General features: G+C 35.3%; 2 protein-coding genes across 2 annotated transcripts; one reads left to right on the forward strand and one right to left on the reverse strand.

Moving 5' to 3' along the window:
• Window positions 1-62: 62 nt before the first annotated feature.
• LOC109181327 lies at window positions 63-5,293 on the forward strand. The gene is made up of 9 exons (XM_019331079.1): window positions 63-419; window positions 588-815; window positions 916-1,037; window positions 1,222-1,282; window positions 1,774-1,914; window positions 3,236-3,343; window positions 3,622-3,850; window positions 3,925-4,176; window positions 4,950-5,293. Exons 1-9 carry the CDS (start codon window positions 255-257, stop codon window positions 5,030-5,032), a joined length of 1,389 nt encoding a protein of 462 aa, XP_019186624.1. The 5' UTR covers window positions 63-254; the 3' UTR covers window positions 5,033-5,293.
• Window positions 5,294-6,352: 1,059 nt separating this feature from the next.
• Window positions 6,353-10,762, reverse strand: LOC109182374 (AP-1 complex subunit sigma-2). Its single transcript, XM_019332543.1, has 7 exons — window positions 10,589-10,762; window positions 9,659-9,745; window positions 8,986-9,077; window positions 8,755-8,863; window positions 8,620-8,655; window positions 6,791-6,877; window positions 6,353-6,714 (listed from the first exon to the last, which is right to left on the reverse strand). Exons 1-7 carry the CDS (start codon window positions 10,589-10,591, stop codon window positions 6,643-6,645), a joined length of 486 nt encoding a protein of 161 aa, XP_019188088.1. The 5' UTR covers window positions 10,592-10,762; the 3' UTR covers window positions 6,353-6,642.
• Window positions 10,763-11,078: the final 316 nt, after the last annotated feature.

Raw genomic sequence — 11,078 nt, forward strand, 5'->3', positions numbered from 1 at the left:
TTACATACTCCCTAATAATTATAAATTTATTACGAGTAGAAAATTTAAGAAAGCAAACGAAATGACAAGTGTCGAGTGATCCCATCCATGGATCGACGATGAACGTGGCGGTATGATGCGATGCAAATTCCAGAAAAGTTGAACCAAGGGAATAACGCAGGAAAAAAAAAGTTTACAACCGCGTGATCATATCATTTCCATTTACGAAATTGGATATTTCTTAGATTTGATTTGATTATTTGAATAATTTGTGAATGACGGATCAACGGAAATTTCAAATACTAGTTCAGCTGCGGTGGTCGGCGGCGGCGGCTGCTGCTATCGTGATTGCTGCTGCTGTATCATGCAGTGCGGCGGAAGAGGCTCCTCTTGTTTCCAGAATTGCCTTTGGATCCTGCGCCAATCAGAGCGCTCCACAGGTTTCCGTCCCTTTCTCTCTGTCTTTTCAATGAATGTGCTCTGTTTTCAAGTGTCTGTGATGGTGATTTTTTGTTTTTAATTTTATTTTCATTCTTTAAAAATTCTTTCTCATGGCAATTGGCAATTGGCAATGGCGTTGATAATTCGTATCATTTACCTTTAATCAGCCCATTTGGGATGCAATTATTGAGTATGATCCCCAAGTTTTCATTTGGCTGGGGGACAACATCTATGGAGACATTAGACGCCCTTTCAAGCTTTTCGGTAAGGAAAGGACTATTGGGCCCTGGAAAAATGTTCCCAGGTTCATACCTTCCTCTGAACAGGAAATGAAGTCTCGCTATCACCTGGCTAAGGCCAATCCTGGTTATTCTCGTCTTCGAACCAAAACTAAGGTGCTCCCTCCCTTCATTCGTTCCCCTCTGCTAAACTAGATCTCTTTTTATGTACTTATCTTCATTCAGATGCTTTAATCTCTCTTTTTTAGTATTATAGGTTGTTGGTACCTGGGATGACCATGATTATGGATTAAACGATGCTGGCAAAGAATTTCAGGGGAAGATTAATAACCAGAGACTTATGCTTGATTTCTTGGATGAACCACAGGAAAGTCCTCGGTAAGGTCATTCATATTTTCTCCCTCGTATGTAAATCAAAAGTTAAAACAACTTAAATTTCCCTACCACAAAATTTGCATGCACCGTAAGATTCAATATTTCTAGGAGAATGCTTTTTCCCATTTTTGCTTTTATCCAGTGCTGTTATTCAGCTTCCTTCTCCCACCACTTTTGTTTCTTGTAGGAGGAAACAAGCTGGCATCTATGCTTCTTATGTATTTGGTCCTGTTGATAAACAAGTGAAGGTGTGTATATAGCTTTTTAAAAGTAGTTTTATTTTTCCATTAAGGCGGCCACCTAGGCGCTAGGCGCCTTTAGGCCAAAAGGAATAATGGGAAAATCAGCCAACTAGGCAGTCGGTCAACTAGTAGGCGAACTAGGCAGCTGTTATTATTTTTATTTTTAAATTTTGTTTGTATGTATTATGGTTAGTATTATGTACTATTGAACATTTATATTTTATGGGAAGAATACTTGTTAGAAGTCTAAAAAACCAGGATGACATATGCAAAAATTAAATAAAAAAATAAAATTGTGCACCTCGGCGCCCATCAAACGCCCAATGGGCACGTAGCGATTTTTACAACATTGATTAAGCTTTCTAGTTCTTTTGTGCAACACAGCCTTGGCTTTGGATTAAATAACTAAACATTGCAATTTCAAACAATAACTGACATTATTTTATTATGAAATATCATGGTTGCCTGTTCTTATTTTTGGTCATAAGATTCTTTAGGTTATTCTTCTGGATACAAGGTACCATAGAGATCCATTATTTAGTGATGGGAGTATTTTGGGGGAAGCACAGTGGAAATGGTTGGAGGAGGAATTGAATGGACCTTCCACAGCTGTTACCATCATTGGATCTTCAATTCAGGTATTAACATTAATGTAGCAAATACTTTGACCTAGCACAGTATTTACAATTTTGCCTATTTTTAAGCATTCAAATCTTTTGTTTTTGTAGTTGTTAAGGTGGGGAAGTACATGTGAATAACAAACCCATTGTTAAGTTTTAAATGTTTAATGAATGAGTTTGAAATTCCTCCAGTATAAGCTTGAAAAATAATTACCAGGATTTTCAGTTGGATAAGTTTGAGTGTACAGGAAACAATTTAGGATTAAAGATATGATTATTGAAGTGTCATTTTTTTTCTTGGAGAAGTGATTCTGGTATGAAATTTGCATCTCTGCTTGTCAAAGAAGTTTCTAGTTCTTTACCTTTCCCACAAAGGAATACCTTGATGCCAACAAGGCTATCCCAAGGCAAGAACTAACATGCCGAACACAATTTTGTGTTGCCATGAAAGATGATAATGACAATGCATGATGGTCCAAGATCTGTTTTTGTATATCAGGGGTAGTCCTAATCATTTTTGATGTTGAAGTGATGAACAGTCTGCATGGTAATTTGCTATGGCCAATGCAGTCATATTTGGAGCAGAAGGGTGAACTAACAGGAAATAGATAGTGTTAGACTTCCTCTTTAGAAATCCTTTGGTGAAAGTGGAAGTGAAAGGTTTTGATGGTGAATTTTTGGCTAACAAATTGTACTCCCCCATCTTCACCAAAGGATTGCACATCCAAGCCTTGTTGATGGCAGTGTGAATGTTGATATTGGTGAGAATTAGATTGAGGGAACAGGTAAAGGTTTGGGAGAGGAATTCAGCTGTAACCTTTCTTAAAACTCCCTATTGATCTAGCAATGTAGGGTAAGATGGGGTGACTGGCTCAGTATCTTTCGTGTGAATGGTGGGTTGTTTATAACCATTTTGATTGGAATTAGATTTGCTGATTGTGAGCATAGGGAAAATGGAGGTTACAGGAGAATGAAGGTACCAGGAGGGAGGGAAGGTAGATTTAGAGCAAGGGATTGCTTGAGGAGGAAGCCCACTTCCTAGTTCCTCCGTCCTTCCAAAAACCTAAATGGTCCTTATGCGTATAGCTTGTGAGCCTTTTCCAATAGTTGAGGAACTAACAATGTCCATGTCAAACTTGTTTGCTGAAGTGGGACTACCCCCTTAGTTTGGACACTGAATTAGTGCTTTCTCTTGATACTCGTGTTAAGAGAAAAGAAGAGGAAGGAGGCTCTCTAGAGTAGACACATTTATTTTAAAACTTTCTTTTAAATGGATTTTACTTGTTTGTAATTAAGCTATGCTTTTACATTTGCCTCTCTGCTCTGCTTCTTCATGCAGGTCATATCAAACCATACAGCAACAATTGGCCCTCTATTTTATATGGAGTCGTGGGCACGTTTCCCTAAAGAAAGAAGTCATCTTTTCAAATTATTATCTGATAGTAAGGTGCTGATATCTGTTACTGGTGTTCAGTTAATATCTGATCATAATAAGGTGCTAATATCAATATTATAATTGAGTTGGATAACTCTTTATGTTGCACATCCGAAATGCTTTCTTCAAATTTTCACCACCCATATACTACAATATAAAGCTTCAGCTTCCTTACTATTTTCCTAGTTCAAATATAAATATCTTAAAGCTTGTTGATATGCATTCATGCTACTTGGTCTGATTTTATTATTACTGAAAATTTTCTGAGTAGTCATTTTATGTTTGCATAGAGGGAAGGCGTGTTCTTTATAAGTGGAGATGTTCATTTTGGAGAAATATCGCGAAGTGATTGTTCTGTTGGGTACCCCTTGTACGACATAACATCTAGTGGGCTTACTCAAGCTGTGGAAAAGGTTGTCCCGCCACCATTACATCTATTTGTGAGATTCTTGGCTTGGTTAACACCAGCTCCAATGAGAGTGATGGACAAAAGCTGCAGATTTCATTCATGCACATGTGGTAAGCTTTTTCTTCCCTTATGTGTGGTAGCTCCATATATTTCATTGATCCTCAAGGCTTTGGATGAATCCTAGGAAAACCAAATTTCGGATCGATTGAGATTAATTGGAATACAACTCCGGCCAGTTTGAGATTTGAAGTAAAAGATGAAAATGGATTACCAGTTACGGCTGTGAACATTTCTTTATTGCAACTCCAAGGCCAAAGAACAGACACCAAAATGAACACAGTGAATGAAAAATTTCAGAAGCATTGTTCTCTTGAAGGTGATTTACCATTGCTTGTCAGATACCGACTGGCTATTCTGCTCCTTTTCACATTAACTGGTATGCTATTTATCCCCATATTATCTAGTTTTCATGTTTCTTTGTCAATTCCTAGATTGGTCATACTTGGGAAGTATTACGCTACTATGTTCATATTAGTTCCTAATCTTCCTATACTTCAATTTAATTTGGTCAATTTGATTGTATATTTTGTAAAATTAAGGATAAAGGTTAACACTATTAACTTGCACCATTATCCCTTAAAAAAAAAATTAACTTAAACCATTATCATTGTGCTCACATAATGTAGCAGTGTAGCACTAATATTTAAAAAATTATTGATGTGGCAGTGTCATGCCAACAAATATGTTTCTGTGTGTGTATAAAATTAAACTAAAATAAAATTTTAAAAAAGGTAGTTAGATTCAGAAATCAGAACAATAGGAGGTTGTTTATTATTCTCTTTTTCTTTTTAATTTTTTTTAAAGTGATCTATTTATTATAAAAATTACTTCGTATATTTTATGTGTTTTTTCCTTTACATACACAATCGACATTAATAATTTTTGGTATATCATTCGTACATCATCTGATACATTTGCATTATTAATGGTTTGAGTTTACAACATTAGTTTCTATCCTTAATTTTGTCGAATCGACAAAAGTATATGGACAGGATTGACCAAAGTTTAGATACATGGACTACATTGAACAAAAGTCATATACGTAATACATAGATCTCGTGTTTGTTTTGTTCTTTTACATAATCTTATTACAACAACGAGAATACTTGCTACAATTATTTATTGATTTTGTTTTGTCTTGTTTTGCAGTGGTAGTTGTAGTAATTGTAGCACTCCTTTATATTATTACACTATGCTCGATGCGGTGTCTTCAAAAGTACAAGTTGGATTGACAGTTTAAGCTGCATCATTATTGAGTTGAGTCCTCACTACAAATTCTACTGAATTGGTTAGATTCAATGGAAGGATTCACCACAAATTTTGAAGTGAACTAGTCATAGTGCTCTTTTGTCTTTATAATAATTATCCTTTTCTTTAGTGCAATCAGAAATGGCTGGCAAGCCTGTTGAATTTTGTAGAATTAGTGGCGTTTTGCTCGTGACAATATGATGATAAAAGTATAGACAATAAAAAGTGTTTAATTAGTGTTGCCATATCTTATTACCCCAAAGTAGAAAATGTTGGTTATGCAGGGTGGGTGGTTCATTCTTCTGTTTTGCTTCAAATGGATATGCAGATTACTAGTTTTTGTTCTGAAGGGGTCCCTACTCCCTAGTCTATTCAATGGGAGGACTGGTTTTTGTTGGCCTTATCCCAATTTTTGAAGAAAAATGTTATTTTCTCATTTTGAATTTAACTTATATTGTTTTAAATTTTATTAATTGAATATGAAAATGATTCATTCATTAGGAGGTGAATATTATGATTTAAATTTAATAGGGAAATGCAGTATCACTCTTCTCTAGAAATGTCTATATAATGTTATTGTTCACAAAAATTATCCAACATTCATCCCTCTATTGCTACTTTGGTAATGGAGTGGAGATAAATAAAATAAAATAAAAAGTAAAACATTTGGAGATGATTACTAATTTGCTATTTTTTTTTGTGTGTACCTTTTAACCAAATTAGATTTAAAATAAAAAAAATTTTTAAAACAAATTTTAAAGGAAGAGTTGTCACCAACTCTCAAGTTCTTAACAAGCACCTTATGCTCAGATGACACTTCTGTGGCTCCCATTGAGGAAAGGTCACAGGATCGAACTCCGGTGGTGGGATCTTGACTTTTTAGAAAGTATAGCTAACGAGTATACTCTTTTCAAAAAAAAAAAAAAAGATAACAAGTATATTGAGGAATAAGTGCTTGGAACTTTGTAAATAACAAGTATATTGACTACACTACTAGATAATTTTAAACTTAAAAGATAACGTCATCAAGATCAAGATTGAAATTAATAGCAACAGAATATGAAAAACACCAATTCTACATATACTACTAGTACTACCATGATCAGCTGCAAACATTGAACAGAGTTCACGGATGCTATTGATTTTGTGACCTAAACCAAGTGGAATGTATCTTGTCATTGATTCATGTAGACCAAATACATGCATGCATAAATACTCCTTGGCAAGTTGGCATAACAATTTAAAGAAACAAAAGTGGCTTTTATTCTAATTTATATTTAAATAAAAGAATGCCATGCAAAATCTACTCAGAAAAACTGAACATATTTCCACTGTATTCATTACTTTTTCTCATTGACATCTTGGACATTTCCAAGTACACAAGTGGGCAAGTAGCACAGGACTACAGACTATGCTGTAATATGCAAAATCAAGTATATTGCTACAACCAAGTAGAGTACAAAAGATAAAAAAAAATTGCTTGAAAATAAAGAGAACTAGTACTTTTAAGAACACGACAAACATATCAGAGGAGAAATAATGTCTCATGAAGATCACATAATGCATAAAAGGAAAATGTCTCTGTACTGCATTCTCATTTTGTGGCTTGTGCAATCATGTTACTTAGCGAACTTGCCTGCTCTTTGGCAGCCTCTACCAAAGAATCCTGCAAGTCGGCAGAGAGGATTCAGTTAAAAATCACACATTAATGCATCAACAAAACTGAAAACCAAGAAGCAAACCTGTGCAGCAATTAAACGCGCAACAGTTTTCTTGCTTGATTCTTGGAGTTCACCAGCAATCAAAAGTTCATCCAGTATGTAATATGCCTGCCAATATCCATAAGTAGGAAACAGTTAGGTGGTGTATGAAGGAGAGTTGTGGTAGAGAGTAGATAAAGCAAACAATGCTCCTGCTAAGTCTGTAGTTGTACTTAAGTTTAGAGATACAAATTCAGTAATCCATAAGGTAAACTAAAGTTTCAAGAGACCTCATAGCATACCAATCGATTGCCTAAAGGTAGATTTTGAGCTTCCTTGTGCAGTGAAGCATTAACTATAAAAAGAAGTATAGAAGTTGGAAGAATAAATCTGTGTAGATTTCTTAATTACCACATGTTATCTCGAAGGCCATGGGGTTACTTGAAAAGCCATGGTTCCAAAATTATCATATGTTCTAAATTGAAGACCCATGTGTCTAGATATTTATGTATCTCTCATAATCTATATAAATTTTTGTAACTTGTTCTATAAGCTTAATTTAGCTAATAATAAAGCATTACTAAATTCTCTTTATTCCCGATCTAGATTTCCTTCTCATAGTTTTTGCCCTACCAAATACCAATGGGTGGTAATTCTTTGCCAGCCACCAGACCATCCCAACATCATTTTGTTCACATGGTACTAGGGCCATTTTTTCCTAATAACCTTGCAGCAATTTTCCAAGTACAGTTACTCTGGTGAACAGTACCCAATTGGTGAACATGCATGTTACTGTTTACTGGGCATTCCCGGTGAACATGCATGTTACTGTTTACTGGGCATTCCCTTGTCATGCATTAGAAATTCAGTTATTTTCAGCATAATCTTTCTCATTCTTCACGCATGCTCTACCACTGTCACTTCTTGCAGTGAAATTTCTTCATATATGCTTGTCTAGTAATGCAGTTTTGTTTGATGATGCAACGCTGATAGTGCTTCCTCCACTATTTAGTAGCTGCTTCTTCTTCTACTTCTGCTGTTCAATTTTTCTGATCTTTAAAAGTGAGGGGAGTATTGGATTCTAGTCAGATTCTTGTCAACCTCAAGTCAATGAAGTCTTCTTCAATTCGTCATCATTCATGTATTTTTGTTCTAAAAAGCAATTGCAACTGTGAAGAATTCTTGTCCAACTATTTCTTCGTGATGCTTTCTCTTAAAGAAACCACGTTTTGAAGAGATCCTCTATGATTCTATCTTCATGACACTTTCTCAAAAGAATGACTTTCTCGAATTGGTGCCCCACATTATTGCATTAAGTTCCAATTTCAGATTTTTTCCAATGCTTTCTATGTATTAGCACATGACCCAACTGAGGAGTGTTGAAAAACATAAAGTATCCAATTTCATTATTACCATATACTGCAACTGAGGAGTGTTGAAGAGTCATAATTATCACTTGACCCATCCATAAGTCAAGGCTGTTTATGTACCTCTATGGTCTATGAATACTAGGCCTATGTAACTCACTATATAAGCTTTATGAAGTTAGTATTCAAGCATTACTATATTCTCTTTATTATTCTCTATTGTGATTTCTTTTCATAGTTTTAACTCTAATGGAGTCTGGAGGGAACTAACCCTTTGCCAAGATCTGGACCACCATAACTCCTATGATAACATTCTCAAAAGGAGTGATAACTTGAAAGTGTTTGTTAGCATAGAAGCAAAACACAATTTTGGCTCTAGAGTATTGCTAGTTTGCTACCCCAATAGGCATGACTATAAAGCCAACCAAGTAAGGAGAGAGCTAACATTTCAACAAAGTAGTACCCAGAATTGACTGATGCTTCAAATAGTTATAGTGATCATACCTTGTGAAAATTAAATATTAGGTCCAGCTCACAAACCTAAGGAACAAAGAGGAACACTATAATTATTATATTCAAAATATAACATAGACAAGTAAGATAAGCAGTGCTCTTAGTAGCTTGAAAATTCAGACTCACACTGCCAAAGTATCTGTCTAATATCTCAACATAGTGGTGAATGATTTCCAATATCTCCAATTCATTGTCCTCTTGATCAATACACATGCAGAAATAAAGACTAGCATATCTGTCAAATTAACATAAAGAAAGCAAATCATATTTTATTGTTAGGTCCCTCCAGTGCAACCACGTATAACTAAAGACACCATAAGTAGGATTATGAGCTAAAAGCGGTTGGTTCAGATATACCTTTTATAAACAACTTTAAATCCTCTCCATTCCACAAAATTGCAAAGCTTTGGGCCTCGGGTGAGAATCATACCACTGAGCTCACGAATCACCTTTCAAGGGGTTTGCATAACAAGTAATGTCATAAGCATGTAGAAGAAATATAGGTCAATTTTCTTGTAAGTGTTTGTTAAAATACTACACATACTTGCCCATTCTTATCACAGTAGATACTTTATGCTAAGATACAAACAAAAGGACTTTCTGTTCTTTCTGTTGAAAACTAAATTCATTTCAAACAGCTAGGAAGTAGAACAGTCTAATTAAAGCCAATAGCCAAAGTCAGAAAAAGTCTCTAGCAACATGTCTGACAAAGTAAATGAGTGAAGGAGCTTCTTCCCAAACTCTGATACACCTATACATGCTATGCTCACTTTATTTTGGGAAAATGAAGTGTACCAGAATCTTTTCTGGTCTTAAATCCCCACTCCCCAGTCATGTTAGTGGTGTAGTGCAGCAGAACATTGCATTAGTTTCCCAAGCAATTAGTACAGGGACCCCACTTGTGAAAGCATTATATCAAAGATCCAAGAGAAATATTGAAATAGAATATATGGATGACCATCCATAGAAGAAAACTTAAAACCCTAATGAATTATAACTTACAACTCTTGAAAATAATTTGAAGGGATACCTTAGTTCTCTCCTTCTGGGCATATGGAGAATACCATTTTGTCAGCCTCACTTTTCCCTGCCGGCTTATAAGAAGTACAAAATGGATCTGGAACAAGCAGATATAGTTTAATTGTCTTTCTTCATTTGATATACACGCATACATATAAATCACTTGCTGTTAATGCACTAGTGAATATGTCCCAACTCCCAAGAGATTCATAAATTATACAACCTAAAAATAAATTATAGGACTAACAAACACCGAGAAACATTGAAGGTCACCTGAACTTGCACAATCAGTTTGTGGTTTCATTACAGTTAATATGCAATCATCAGACTAAATAATACTCTATAACTTCCATCGCATAGCAAAAAGAAACTGAAGGTAACCAGCAATGAAGAAATGGCAAGAAAGAAAACTTTTATAGTAGCAAAGGCGCAACTAGACTCAAGGTGTAGAGCATTGGACAACACAAAGGTAACATCATGATAGAACAAAAGAAACTCATATGAGATCTTTCTTTGGTAAAGGTAACACTTCCATAGAACAATTGAAAACTTAAAGGAATCCAAATCATGTTAAATATGAGCATTGAGAGGGAAAAACACGGGCGGCAATTGAAGCAAATTAGCTCGATTTGAATGGATTTATATACAACTCGCTTTTAAAAAGTATACATAACATGATTCAATTACAAATTATGTCAAGTAAAGCTCAAGGTATTGCTTGATCCATATCAAGTTTATACGAAGTGCGCGTTCGTCAAACAGATAATCATTTCAGGACTTCCAATGCGGAAAAAAGAAATAGAAATTTCGGAATTGAAGTGCACCAACGTGTTCAACGGATCGAGATCAGGTACGGACGAGCAGAAACAGATAAACACAGAGATCTGGTAGATTAGGTAATAGCTAGTAGATCGCCGAGACAGAGAGATGAATAGCTTACCATGACTGCAGAATAATGGCCGAGAGAAGCACCAAAGACCGCACTTCTCAACGCTCCCGCTATTGTTTCAGGACCCCTTTACTTGTCCGAGATGAAATCGCAGTATCGCACCCGAGAAAAAGGACCCGTTTCCTGATTCAAGTTGTACGGGTTTTCATTTTGTAAAATGTATGTAATTCAATTTCTTTCTAAGAAAAGAGGATCAAGTAGGCAAATTAACCATGTATTAATCAAAAATTGACCAATTAATCAAAGATTTGACCGTCTCACATATTGAGACTTGTGAAATAGCCTTACACAAATGTTATCATATAAATATAAGAGCATCCATATTTGTGGATTATTCACGAATTTTAAAAAATAAAGTGCCAACATGGAGAAGAGAAGGGTAAGAAAGATAAGGTTAAAGATCACTTTGCAAGGTATTGATTTTTTCAGAGATGTGGGACCCACAACAAAGCTTCTCCAATTGTGACAGCCAAGCGTGGCT

The sequence above is a fragment of the Ipomoea nil genome, unplaced genomic scaffold (genome assembly GCF_001879475.1).
Source record: "Ipomoea nil cultivar Tokyo-kokei standard unplaced genomic scaffold, Asagao_1.1 scaffold1043, whole genome shotgun sequence".
In the NCBI taxonomy this organism is placed as follows: domain Eukaryota; kingdom Viridiplantae; phylum Streptophyta; class Magnoliopsida; order Solanales; family Convolvulaceae; genus Ipomoea; species Ipomoea nil.